Here is a 14,706-nt window from a genome sequence, read left to right as displayed (position 1 = left end):
TGAAACCTATAAGAGTCCTTAGTGTCTGGTTAATAAGCTTTAACACCTTGAAGTAAAACTATCCCTACCTGTCTATATGCTACACCTTATCTTGATAGTCAGAGGTTTAGTCATGTACATATAAGCAGACACACATGTACAGCACACACCAGCAGTTGTCTCTGCAGAGCTATATTACTCTCTGGGTAGCCGCCGTGACAGCTAGCGCAGTATTCCATTCTGTCTGTATCGACGGGCAGTCTTCAGGTGCTGGCACACGCTAGCCAGTTGTTTGTGAAGGCAGGGATAATTAGCCAGCGATAGGGTTGTCCCTCCACAGAGATGTCTGTTTATTGACTGTTTATTGTAGCTGCAAGGCCAGCGCTAATCAGCAGCAAAGCCTAACCCCGGCCAAAAGCTGAATTTCTCTATTTGATGTCCACGAAGCAGACATGCTAGCAGCAATTAGCCTTGGGCTGTCAGCGCTTAGCCCTTGTTAGCAATTAGCGGTGCCAACTTGACTGCATAGTCAGATATTGATGCAGCAACTCTGCATCAAGTCTACATGAGGCTGTAGTTAGAGTCAGTGAATGAAAGAAGATGCCAGCTGTTTGAACTTGCCATTAAGGCACAATTCACCCAGGCCTGAGCTTATGAGTACAATTGTGTGTCATAAATTATTAGAATGAGAGTCTTATTATAGCTCTAGAGCAGTATTTCAAAAGAATGAGGGTCTTAAATATTAGTTTATCCATTTTATATCTCTCCTTGACATGCACACCCCTCCATATTTGTTCCTACTTTGACAGTGTTCAGCACCAACTCAATGAATCATATATGACTCTGCAGTAGAAATAGACTTCATCTGTTATGCTGCGTACACACTGCTGCCTCAGTTTGTAGGCACACAGCTATGGGGATAGGGGTTAATCAGTGTCTGTGCATGTGTGCACATGTGCATCCTTCAATATGCCTAAGGCTATGGATCCCAGGATAGTTGTGTATGCGTGTGTTTGTGTGCGCAATTCCATTATACCGCGCTGGAAGACTGTTGGAGGGGGCTTGCTAATCAATGGGATAAACACAGGGGTGCTAATCCACAGTTTAGCCTTGTGTGTGAGATATACATAAGTGTTTACCACCGTCAAACTAACACACACTCACTTACTTGTTCCCGGAAAGGCGAGGACAAGGGCTGAGATGAGAGAGTTGTGGAGAGGATTCTTATACAGTAATAAAGGAGAAAAGAGAGGAAAAAATACCTTGAGTGAAAGAGCAGAGAGGTGAAGAGGACGGAGGAAAGGATACAGGCAGAGGAGTTCAGGAAAGAGGAGAGAAGGATGAGAGAGAAAAAAGGGACAGGAGGAGAGGTAACACTAGATAGCAGTGGAAACTGCAAAAAAAAAAAAAATGGAAATGAGAGCAGACGAGATAGACTAGGGAAAAAGGAGCGTAATAGACAATTTCAGGTGAGATGAATGGGGAAAAGTGATAGGGAGAGTGATATTTAAGAGAACAGAGGGGGAGAGAAAGAGATGAGAGGGTATGAGGGGGAAAATCAGCTCATAAGTCTCTCCTGAGGCTAAAACTCATTCTCCTCTCTTTCATACAATATCATCACACTATCCAGAAGAAGATAACTATCCACAGGATATTCAGGATATCCACAGTCGGATCATGTTTAAACTCTAGTTTCCCATACTTTACTCCTTTTACAGTGACCGTAATAACTGAATACTCTTATATAGTATCCCCTAACAGGAGGCTGCCAATAACCTACTGTATATGTGGCACACATGATATATGATAGTGTAACATCAGCTCCATACTAACCTTGTTATGTATTGGCGTCCGTATCTGCTTATGGGGGAAAATATTGGTCCTGTGGTATTTCTGTATAAGGTTACCGTCCGTACCAACTGATCCCAAAGGGGAAAAGAGCGAGTATATCACAAGACATGAGAAAGAATGCATTATTGGAAAAAAGGTTGGCTTTTGCAAGTTGAGACATGAAAGAAGTAAGCCACATAATATTCAAGGTGTGAAGACTTTGAAGAATTTTTTTAAAAATTTGCTCAAAGCTCTAAATTTTGCTGTGTTGAACTTTCAAAAGCAATATAATATATATTGTGAAATGAATGAAACGTCAGACACTTTCCCTCTTCTCTTTAAGCTATTCTCACTTTTGAAGTTGGCTTCTCTGCCAAGCATAATTCCAGCATTTTTGGAACTTGTGAAAGTTGATGAAATGGCAGATTGTCCAAGGTCCCATAGCAAGTTAACTGGAGAAAAACGCTGATCATTTTGGGAAAAAAAAAAAAAAAAAAGAAATCCTCTGTATTTCTTAGTGCCAAACAAGCCCACATTACCACTGACACATATGGAGCCATCCGCCAGGCCTTATGGTAGCAGTTAGCTCCGGTCAGCAGCAACCAAAACAACAAGCTGGCGTCTACATCGGTTCCTTCCGGTTTTCTGACCCGGCTCAGGCAGCTTCCTGGCGTGTGGGCCAATAAGATGCTGAGCTGTGGGCTGGGAAGTTGTGCTCAGAGCGACGGAAGGGTCATGGGAGCGAATAAACACATGTACACACAATGCTTGCGCACACGCAGCACGCTCACACGACCACACTCTGGGGTCAGAGAGGCTGATGGAACACAGCTGGGTGTCGCTCGAAGGCCGAGGTTGAGAAAAGAGAATTGGAACTGTTCAAGACTTTTTCTATTCTTTTATCTCTCCGTGTTCTTAGCTTTTTGCCCGTTTGTACTTCAGTGTCTCCCATTTTTCCTCCTTCTACCTCTTTATCCTTCTTTCTTGTTTCTCCCTGGAGGGCAGGAATGAGTGGATAGATAATATCAGCGAGGGCCTTACACCATTACCTTCCGTCTGATAAACCACTCGCCCACTCCATCACCCTCTTTCTCTCACTCCTTCACCAGTGAGGGGAGAAAAAAAAAAAAGCAGACACGGGGGCAGGAGGAGAAAATCTAGTTTGGGATAGGGTGTGTGTCTGCGTGTTATTCTTCTGTGTGTGTGTGTGGAGAGCAGCTGTTTGTTAAAGGAGAGATGGGAAGTATCAGGGGTCCTGATGGCATCCAATTAAGGCAGATAAAATGATGATGAATTGCAGTTGGGCAGCGGAGACGGACGCTCGCACGCATGTGTGTGTGTATATGTGTGCACGCGCATGAGATCACACACACTCACATACACATGCAGGAAAACAGCAGAAGAAGAAAGAAGCCATAAAGATTTAGAGAACATTGTGTCGGGGAAAGAGAGAAGAGTAAGATGAGGAAAAAAGGAAAGGAAAGATAGGAAGTTTTGGAGGTGGAGACATCAGGAGAAAGAGGGGGAGAAATGTGAAAGATAGATGAGGAGGAGGGAAAGAGGAAGCATGCAGTGAGACCGTACAGAGTTGGAGGGGAGAGAGGACGTCGCTGGGAAATAATCCCCTCCCTTCCGATGGGAAATGAGAGATGTATCGCAGACAAGAAAGATGGAGAGATGGATGCATAGATGGATAGATGGAGCAAATAGAGGTCTAGAGAAGGAGCCAAACATGTCCGCAGGGAGAACAGCTAACACAAACCACACTGGTCTAATGGTGTCAAACACCCTTACATGGTGTGTGTGTTAGTGTGTGAGAGACAGACAGACATGAAGCTCATGCACACTTCTTTTCCTCTGACTTTTCTTAAGTTTCTCTAGATTTTACTTACTGTAACAACTAAAGATTAAAAAAAACAAACATATTAAAATGAATAAATCTTAATTTTGAATAAATCTTAACATGCACATTATTGCGTGCACAAACACACACACACAGACACACACACACAGAGTACTGAAGGTGGCAGAGACAGGGCTAATGAGGGCCTTGGCGCTGGCCGGTGGAGGGTAGGCGCAGTGGAGCATGGCCTGGCACAGCTTGATGAGATATAAACACTAGACCTGCCATAGTAGTCAGCCACAGTACACACTGACACTGTTTTAATTGGCTTTCAGACTGTGTGTGTGTGTGTCTGTGTGTGTGTGTGTGTGTTTAGTGTGCGGGTAGGTTGAAAGTGCCTGGGAACTTCTCTGGAATTTATTGTGAGTAGCTCTAGATTATTTGTTCCCCTATCACATGATACTTCAGACTGCCCTGATCAGATTTTGAAGATGCATTTCACTGCTCTATTGTGGCCTTTTCACAGTGACGCTGATCAGCCCTATCAACGTTGGGTGTTTGAAGTTGTTTCTCATATAATATCTGTATCTCAAAATGCCACAGAGTGAGACCTGGAAAAAAAAATCAACAATGCAGCCTTCCTCTCCCTCCCTCTCACCTAGTCATATACCTGTCCTCCTCCCTCCTCTTCATCTCTGTCCTTTCATTGGCTCACTGCCTCTCCTCCTCTTTGACAGGTGAAGAGCGGTGCTCCCACGCTCGCTCCAGTCTTGGATAAATAAGAATTAATTGCTGCTCAGCTATGAGCATATGCCAGCTTCTCCACCCATCCTCCACCCCACTTTCATCATCTATTTCTCCTTTCTGTCTCTCTCCTTCTGTCTCTGCAATCTTTAACCTTTACTTTACATTTTCTTTCTCTCATAGCGGTGCTCCGCCCTTCCCTGTCGTCAGTTCTGTAAGATGGTTTGATGGGCTACAGTGAGGAAGAGAGGAGAGAAGGAGGGTTAATTCAGAGGCCAGCACCTCTGACTGCATTTACATGTGTTTTAAATGCATACAGCAGCCTACTGTATGTCTTTATCAATCCATTTAGTCAAATGTTTTTTCTGTTCTTCTTGCATGTGTGTTGTGTGATAGAGTGAGTGCTGCTTCAGGAATGGTGAAGCACTGCAGTTATGGGTTGTGTGAATTGCGTAAAATGTGGCCTATATTTACACATACTGGTTGGATATGTGTTAGTGGTCTGAAAAAAAAAAAAAAAAAAACAGGCTGTGTGAGCGGTGGAGTCGGTGAAGGAGAATGGCCACCAGAAGAATGGCATGAGTTGACAGAGGGGAAAAAGGTTGAGGATATTAAAAATACGGGCATATCTGCAAATAACCAAAAATCAGCCTTTTGTCCGGGGAGAAGTCTAGTAAGCTTACACTAGCTTAATGCGTAGGCTGGAAAATAAGAAACATTGGCTATGGCAGCATTATTTTTCCCTCAAGCCAGCACTTTTCTCTCCTCTCTCTTTTTCTCCCCGTCAATGAAGAAAGTATGTGTGCTAGTGTGTTTGCACATGTGTGCGTGTGTTTGTGTTTGTGTGTGTGTGTGTGTGTGTGCGCGTGCAAGAGATAAGCTGGGTAACTGGGTCCGGCTATGCTCCAATCCTGTTAGCATTAGCGATTAGCACTGGCTAACAGGCCTCTATTATGAGCGGGGGCTGATTCCACGCCGCCTGACCCCACACATACAGTACATACACACACACGCTAAGCTATAGGAAGGATTACCACTTGATCCTTGATTAGGAAGCCATATCTGCCTGGAAGTTGTGTGTGTGTGTGTGTAAAAGAGTGTTGTGTATTCATCTATACATTGACGTACACAGTGTGCCGAGCCTTATCTAGACTGGCGAAGTTTAGACTAGACCAGTTCAGGCTGTGTCCTCTACTTTTCTTCAGCGTCATCCTAATGTGACTCCTTTCACAACTGCGTCACAAACTATTTAAAAGCTAGAGTTTGAGATTGAGAGGTGTCTCATAATTTTTGATAACTGTCACCTTGAGAGAGCGAGGAAGAGAGAGGAAGAGACCTGCTCTATCCCAGGTACGGGTTTGCCCTGGGCTAGTTTGGTATTTTTAGCTGTCCAGCTCGCGCACACCTTCAAAATGACTAATTATCAGGCTGTGACCCTCGCAGAAGGTACCCGTTGTTACTCCATACTTGCTTTCCTTCTCCATCCATCTATCATTGCCTCCTCTCCTTCAGTTTCAGTGACAGAGGTCCAGCTGGCGATTCAGTCGTGTTTGCAGTTTTCTGCTGAGAGCCTGCTGTGAGGCGACATCTCTTCTATCTCCTTTATTCTTTGAGGTTTTTTTTTTTTTTTTTTTTTGGTCATGTCTATTTGTCTACCTTCCACATCCGTCTGTAGTTCTGAATTATCTTAATTATTATCTCTTTGTTGCTATTCTCTCCAAAGTATCTATCCTTTTTTTTCCACTTGTATTTGTCTGTTGTCTGGTCATATAAGTAAAGAAACAAAAGAATGCTGCTCGCCATAAAACAAGGGTCTTCAGAGTCTCAGGTCGAGGTCGTAGACGCAAGGATTGTTCTTTGTAGCATCACCTTCTCATTCTCAACTATGTCAGATTTAAATCATAGATTTTGTGATTTTGTTTTATCCATTTTCATTTTTCACTCTCCTGTGTGCATGCAAATCCTGACCTTTTAAAAAGTAACCTGCGTAATGTTTGTATTTTCATATTGGAATCTGCTGTGCAGTGAATAAACCATGCACAAGGTGCATATGTGTATTCCCTGAACCGTGTATTGTGCAACAATGCCGGTTCAGTATGAAAGTTTAATAAGCCTTTGGTGCAATGAGAGGAGATGAGCTTTGGATCATAACCTAACCTTTCCGACGCCTCCCCCCACCCTCCGTTGCACATTAAACACACATACACGCACATATACACTTCTCCCCTACCCTAACTAAATATTCACGATTTTGTAGAGTGAAGGTACACGCTCAAGCAGATCCCAGTATCCCCTCTCTCAACACAACCTCTCCCCTCTGAGGATAGATGTGCAAACACAGACACATGCTTGTAACATGGACAAAAAAAGGGGAAGGGGGCAGGCGTTCTTATTGTTTTAGCTGTCAGCACCTCCACACCTGTGTGTGTGTGTGTGTGTGTGTGTGTGTGTGTGTGTGTGTGTGTGTGTGTGTGTGTGTGTGTGTGTGTGTGTGTGTGTGTGTGTGTGTGTGTGTGTGTGTGTATGTGTGTGTGTGTGTGTGTGGTGCAGTTTTTCAGGATGTAAAGCAGGGTTAAGAGGTCCCACACACATCTATCATCTATTTCTCTATCAGCGGAATTGGCCCTGTGGTGTGATTCAGAGGGGGGTCAGGCCGTGTTCTTATTGGTTGGTCAGCAGTGCAACGGTGATGGAAGTGGAGGAAAGCTTGACCCCATGTCCTTTGACTGTAGCCTGTCTTTGAGTCCTGAGGGCTTGCAATGATGCTGAAATAGAACAACGGGTACAATATATCACTGTACAACATATTTGGCAGTGTAGCACTTAAAGAAAATTGTTCTTAAGGTCTCTTTGTTTGACATTACATGTCCCTGAAATGATGGCTGGCTGTCACAGCTGAGACTGTACTTTTATCCTAAAGTTTAAGACAGGATGTCAGGCCCATGTCAACCAGGCAGCCTCAAGAACAGCCTCTCTTTTCCCACAAATTATATTTCAGTGACTTATTTGGTTAGTTGCCACCTGGCCACCTGAGGAATGTATTTCCACTGTTTAACAACTTTTAGCTTTGGTTCGGTGCACTAACCCCTAAAGGAGAATATCTGGCTCTCTTTAAGTTGCTAAGTCCAATCCAAAACCAACAGTTTCCTTCACCTTTCTGCCATTTCTTGCTAGGCAGGTAGCTTGTGTTGCCTCCTGTGCTGAAAGAGGCTGTCCAACATTTTATATGAGCCGTCACAGTTTTGATTTAGTCATTCTGGCCAACTAAAACAATCAGAGACCCCTTTCTCTCAACGAACAGTCACTTGATTCAGTGTTTATTTAAAATTTAGCTTAATGGAGCTTTATTGCGGCTGCTGTTTTGGTTTTAAACACTTCCAGTTTTAACCACCGAGTCATGTTCTGGTGACTTTTTTTTTGTTTTTTCTGAGACAAGAGCGTGAATGAGCAAAACGCACCTGTTGTGTTAACATGTTCCGACTGCAAAACAGGAACCGATCGTCAAGAGAGCGAGCGCTAAGTTTGAAACGCCTTAATCTGCAACAACTTGAACAGTTGCCAAACATGTAGCTGGATAACACCCCTCTTTCTCTATTTCTCTCTCTCTTCTCTCCCTCCCTCACCATCTTTGTCTCTGGCAGTTCATTCTGTTTTATCTCCTCAGTCTCATCTTTTTATCCCTCGCATTCTCTCTTTATCCCCGTCCTGCTGCCTTTTTCTTTTATTTTCACTCTCTCCCTCCATCCACATGTCCTCAGTGCAGTCTCCCTGTGCATTTTGCTTTCTTTTTCCTCTCATTGTCTCGGTGTGTACGCTCTCACACACACACACTCAAACACACTCATATGTTCTCTTCATCTCTGCCCGGTGAAGGAGAGCTCTCGTTCCCAGGCAGACTGGGTGGTCTCTTGGAGGGGGGGGGGGGAGGGAGGGAGGGAAAGATTGAAGAAGTTCATATGCTTGGACTTCAGTGGAGAGAAATGATAGCTGAGGTCCAAAATATGAGGTGTTGTGCAAATGTCTTATCATCCTCTGTTTGCATGTGTTTTTATTTATCATTTTTTACTTCCTGTATAGACTGTGTGATTCAGTCTTTGATGCATTTTCTGGCACCCCGCTCTTGGAAACTGTCCCATGTGCTGAATGTATACTACAGCGTGCACATGTGTTTCTCTGGACATGTTTGGTATATGCGATAAAAGAATCCGCTCCATATTTCCTTGTTTGACCGTGGGCGTTCTGGGGGATGGAGGTAGGGGAGAGAAATTCGGACTGAGATTGATAGGGGAGGAGGTCTGTAAAGAGGCAGAAGGAAGGAATAATGAGAGGGAGAGAGAAAGAGAGAGAGAGGAAAAGGAAGGGGTGGGAGGGAGGATTGCAAGAGAGGCAGAGGAATGTGTGAAAAGACCAAGGCAGACATGTCAGGGAACAAATTGAAAATGCCAATTTCACTTTAGCCCCCACCAGCTCAGGCGCTTATAGCCCAGCCCCAGCCTCTTATTCCATGTGTAAATGAATGGTGTCCACAGAATAACACACAATCACCTCTCTCTATCCATCTCTCCCTCGCTATTTCTCCTTCACCCTTGCTGCTGTATCATCCTCTCACCACCCTCTCCCCCTACCCACTTCCTCATCCTCCTTTTCAACATCTTTTCTTTTTTTTTTTTTTTTTGCTCTTTGCACTCCACTTGTCCCAGCTCGCTCCACCTCTGTCTTTCTGCACCATCAGCCATACCAAATATTTTCCAGCCTTTTAGCCATCACCTGTCACTTTCCTTCCCTTTACTTTCTGCACTCTGTCCAGTATTATTGTCAGTTTTCAGATTGTCCTTTTCTTGCCGCCCCCAACCCCCCCTTTTCTATATGACTCTACTGCAGTAACTACTAAAGCATACATGCCGTGTTGTTTTTCCCTAACATATCAGGTACACTGGGCTTAAAGATGAAGGGGACGCCATCTTTCTCACAAAACTTCAAAACTCTCATGAGGAGCAAAATGTCATAAAGATCCAGTTAATGCAGTGGTACAGTCTAAAGCTTGCTATATACAGTATATCAGTATATATACAGTAACCTCCTGTTAAGTGGAGTTACTCAGGGGTAAAAGTTTCCTCTTCAGTAGTTGATGGCTGCTAAATAAATCAAAGCACCAAAATGTGCCTTAAAACACATTTTAAAATAAACTCCGAGAGCAAAGTAGGAGTTCCTCTGAGATACGCGGAGACATCTTCCTTTATTTGGATATCGCTGCGCCTTCAGGGCCCGCTCAATGTAAATCATCCAATCGCAAATGCGAAGAACGAATTAATCAGCCAGTCACACATTGTGACATTGCTGTGTCCTCTCATTTTCTTATCTTCTCTATGCACATTTCTTGGTCCTTTTCCCCTCAAATACATTCACATTGACTATTATTGCAGATGTCAAGATAAATCTAACTGTATCACATTGGAGTGGGTGATATCACATAGTGGTGAAGTTGTAGCTAGATTCAATCTGTGAGGCCCTGTAGCCTCAGGCATAGGGCTTTCACATTGGATTTTATCACCACTCCACTAGAGGAGAATAGTCCTACTATCTCTCACCCCGAGGCCGTTGAAGATAGTGACCATACCAGTGGTAGCGAGAGTGAGCGGGTACCCTTTGACTGACAGAGGCATTAGGTCAACATGGCCTATCTCAAGCCATCAGCTAACATCACTGCAGCAGTAGTCTCAAAGCAGAGAACAGGGAATCTCTCGCTATCTAGTATCTGTTTTATGTTGCATCAAAGACAACTAATGAATGGAGTAGTTAATAATGCAAAATGTGTGGGTGGGGTGTGTGGGGTTCTTGATGAATGAGTATTTTCAGATGATTGTGTGTTTACCTCAGTGTTTGGCTGGCTTGTGTGTGTGCAATTTAGGAGGAGGAGGAGGAGGAGGGTGGGAGGGGGGGAGAGGGGGTGTAACTTCTAAAGCTGCATTTTATTTGCTGGTGATAATCATCGTTGATAATTTATCCATAATTTATCTGAGGTTAGGAGGGGTCTCACAGGAGCTCTTTCTGTTGTTATCCCCACAGCTGACGTGCCGCCATCACATCGCAGCTTTTGAAGCTTGTTGTCTCATTTAAAGTGATTCCATAAAACTGATTATGCAGATGACGAGTCAATTACATTTCAACTCTTATTAGTTCAGGATGCAAAAATGAAATTAGATGAGAATATTATTGTTGAAGATATATTACGCTTTTCATTCATCACTGGAATGGAATGAGTCATACAGTGATGGGGATCCCAATCTCTTAATCAACTCCGTGCTCTGCCAGGCAGCGGCGGATGTGCTGCGTGTTAAAATCACAATATAGCCTGTCTCTCATCATTCATTTTTATGGCCCTTCAACTGTGCGAGCACCGCAGGGTATGACATTACTACCAGCCACTAGCTGAACAGAGATTGCCCTGGCTTTTGGCTGATTTTCTTTCTCTTTTACTGATTTTGTGTTTTATTAAAAGACTGAGAGTCTCTTATAATGATGGTATTTGTTTAAGAAAAACATTGTTTCAGGTAATTATATCTCACAGTGAATACTAATCTTGATTTTGTTCTTTTATATTTCAGTATACCTACGAGGGCAATGACATCAGTGACCTGCCAGTGGATTTGTCTGTGGTTTGGAATGGAAACTTTGTCATCGACAACCCCTACAACATCAAAGGTGAGTCAGTGTGGGTTCAAACATGATCATTTACTATCTACACTATCATCACACATTAGCTCTAGGTGTCTTTTTGAGCAGTGTTTATGAGAGTTTCATTCAGTAAAAACATCCTTAAAAGCACCCTTAAATCTTTCTATTTTCTTATCAACATCATGTGTTTTAACCTTTAACATGAGACATTAAAGACACAAATCAGTCCCATTTCTAAATCTGCAAAATGGCAATTTTGTAATCTTCAGCTGAGTCTTGGCTTATGGAGCATCTCAAAAAACAACAATCCAGCACCTGCAGAAAATATACAGTATAGTACAGTTTTACTGTGACTCTCTGGAAAACCAGATCCAACTGCAAAGTAAATCATTTATATTGTGACCAGAATCCCTTGGCCAGCCCACCCTTTATAATCTACTTTCTTGGTCTGTAAGAAGCTCAAATACTTATTACATCACTGTTTGTTTGTGTGTATATGTGTGTGAGAGCGATACTGAAATAATTCACCATTTAATGGTTTGCATTAAATGCATGTGTCTTAAGATATCTATATGAGATAGATATTAGATCATTTGCACTCACACCACTGTTACAGAGCACACATCCTTTGCTGTACATTAGTTATTTATATAAACTAATGCATACATTGACTAATAATTATGTCTGTTAAGTGTCAGGTTTTACCCCTTGAGACTCTTTTGTCATTGTTGGAGGTAGCAAATGAATTGTGAATAGCAGATCTCAGTAGTAAAAGACTGTAGCCTTAAGTGAACAAACACAATGACTGATCAACCTGTGGCAAAGTGATCTGTTTACTTGAGCAAACTCTCCTCTGCAATGGACCATTACATTTGTAACTCAAACATCAATGTTAACAATGCAAAACTAACACTAAACATTTCAAGGTCAAACTTAACTCTGTGTACTAAAGCTAAGCAAGAAGCATCCTTCACATGGTTTGTTCCAGAAAGCAGCCTTTGGTGTTGTTACTTTGCTACTGCCTAAACATGATTAATAACAGATTTTCTCTTACTGATGATCGCTTACTGTTACACTTCAGTAAGACTGTTATTAATCACGCAGGACTGTTACTGATAGTCTAGTTTTGTTATATTTATATTTCAACTATTTGTTCGGGCCAAAATGAATAGAATATGAGAGTGTAATTCCTTAGTTATTTCTCTATTTTTCAACTCCACAATGCATATTGTTTGGATCATAAATATCTTACCAGGATGATATTTCATTTCACCCCTACTGAGCAAGTTTCCGGGGCGTTCACACTTAGGTTTACATGTATTATTATCTACAATGTATATCCACTTTTGACACAGTATTATAATACATACACTTATGTATAACTATACAATGCCATCCAAACAAAGAACCATATGATTTACTGTTAAACACATACACGTATTCGATGCGCCACTGTGGGAGACGACAATGAGATCATGTCTGTTGGATATAATTACTGGTAGGACAGTCTTTATAGTGCTGTCTCCATAATTATTAGAGCCTGTACAGCACAGCGGGGGGCTGTAACATTATTCTCCTGCTGTGAGGTAAAGTAACATCATCACCAGCTACCACTGCGTTCAATATGGCCTGCGGATGACGTGCATGAGGAGTTTTTTTACAACAGAGGAAGCTGCATTGTCTGGTCCTGTTTGTTACTCTTTGATGGTTAAAGACACAGTGAGGAGCTAGGATTTTTGTGTAGTGTTTTAGATTAGAAGCTGTTACATCTCTAAGGTCTGTGAAGCAGTGATTGTTGCTATTTTGTCTGTAATGTAAGCTAACACCAGTGTCACTTTGTTCCATTTATTGATGTCACTCCCTGTAGTCTACAGTAAATGTATCAAACAAGCTGTTGTTGTCTCAAATTTCAAATATACCTCATACTGCTGGCTAAGACTGATATCTGTTACATGGATGTGTCATATATACCATACATTGGTGTATGAGCATAGGGACCTCACTGCAGTCTACGGGGTGTTTACTTTCATAGAGGCAGCATAAAATGCTTTGACAGTACATAGTTCTCTCAAGGACAAAGCATTTCTAAACAACATATGTTACACACAACAGCACTGACAGTGTACAATATCAGTGGCGTGCATCAGTGTCTATGCTTTGTGTGTTATCTCAAGTGTAAATCTCCTCAAGTGCATCCAGAGGCGACCTACAGCCCAAAGATGTCTCCCTCCCCCTGTCTGTCTCTCTTCACTACCAGCCCCCTCCCTGTTTCTCAATCATGATAATCATCTGGTGGAGTGTGAGAGATGCTCACTTGTCTTAAATACTGATATGTTAATGTAATTAGAAAGGAGTCGTTTAGCAGCCCATAATTGGTACAGGGTTGCTTTAAAGCTGCTCCATGACCAATGGGATTTGGGGATGGAATAGCAGAGAGAGAGAGAGAAAAAAAAAAAGATTTTGCTGTACAATTCCTGGGGCCTTTGGGAAATAGCGCTTTAACTTTGTCACAGTGACATTGAACAAGTTTTGGAATTTCTTGCGTGAAAGTTGGAAAACTTAAATTGGAGGCTTTTTTTTGTTGTTGTTTTCAAATTGTTCTACCCTTTAAGTTGTTTATCTACTCAACTGGCTTGTACTATGATAATTCAACACAAACTATATTGATGGTTTGGTCATTCGCCTCTTTCCACATCATTTCCTCACGTTCACTCTCCGTCTCCTTGTTCTCCTCTCCAGCCCACCTGTATAAGTGCTATGCACTGAGGGACAGCTGCGGCATGTGTCTGAAGGCAAACCCCAGGTTTGAGTGCGGTTGGTGCGTACAAGAGAAGAAATGCTCCCTCAGACAGGAGTGCACTCCTCCAGAGACCACTTGGATGCACGCCACCACCGGAAACAGCCGCTGTGCGCACCCCAAGATCACCAAGGTAAGCCGTGACAGTAGTGACACATGCTCACACATAACACCATATAGCAGCTCAGTATGCTACTGACGCTCACCAAGGTGACAGATGACACACGCCGGACTGCGCATATGCACAACAACACACATTTACTGTACATTCTCATGAAGTAAGTGTATAAGAAACATATGAAAATGGACATTTTTACAAACCTATAATAAATATTTTTTTAAATCGCGGGTTTACCTATATGGGTTACGACCTACAAAAGCATCCAACAAAAATATTTTTATGATCCAACAGAAAGAAATTTGCAGAAATGTAGGTATTTTTTCATTTAATGTCTCAGCACACTGCACAAATAGCGGAAACACATTATAAAATGTACTGTATCTGTACTGTAAGTTTTGAATGAAGTCGTCGCCTCACACATTAACACCTCAAAGTCTATGAGGCCAAGGAACAGCCCACTCTAAAATCAACATTGCATGGAGCTGCTAAATCCAAGTTAAAGAAATACTTCTCTCCCCAATGTTAAAGTTAAAGCAGACACTTCAGCTGCTATTTGGGTTTTTGTAAGCACAGGGGTCAAAAAGGAGGGGATTGAATGGACAATACGCCCTTTGTAAAAGAGTTGTGATTGCCTCTTGTTCAGCAAACCTGGAAAGTGACGACTTGCCGTTTGACACGAGTCAGAAGATTGCCAAAGTCAACTCGTTAGTAAAAGTT

At 42.5% G+C, this 14,706-nt stretch overlaps 1 protein-coding gene across 4 annotated transcripts in view; it reads left to right on the top strand.

Annotated features, from left to right (window-relative positions):
* LOC121893940 (plexin-A1-like) overlaps positions 1-14,706 on the top strand; it is a 191,984-nt gene that overhangs the window by 136,370 nt on the left and 40,908 nt on the right. For all 4 annotated transcript variants that reach the window (XM_042406145.1, XM_042406142.1, XM_042406143.1 and 1 more), the window contains exons 11-12: positions 11,002-11,098; positions 13,811-14,001. In XM_042406145.1, the coding sequence (XP_042262079.1) occupies positions 11,002-11,098; positions 13,811-14,001 (288 nt within the window). The remainder of the gene's footprint in view (positions 1-11,001; positions 11,099-13,810; positions 14,002-14,706) is intronic.

Source organism: Thunnus maccoyii, chromosome 3 (genome assembly GCF_910596095.1).
Source record: "Thunnus maccoyii chromosome 3, fThuMac1.1, whole genome shotgun sequence".
NCBI classification, from domain to species: Eukaryota; Metazoa; Chordata; class Actinopteri; order Scombriformes; family Scombridae; genus Thunnus; species Thunnus maccoyii.
This window is presented reverse-complemented; position numbering and strand designations above follow the sequence as displayed.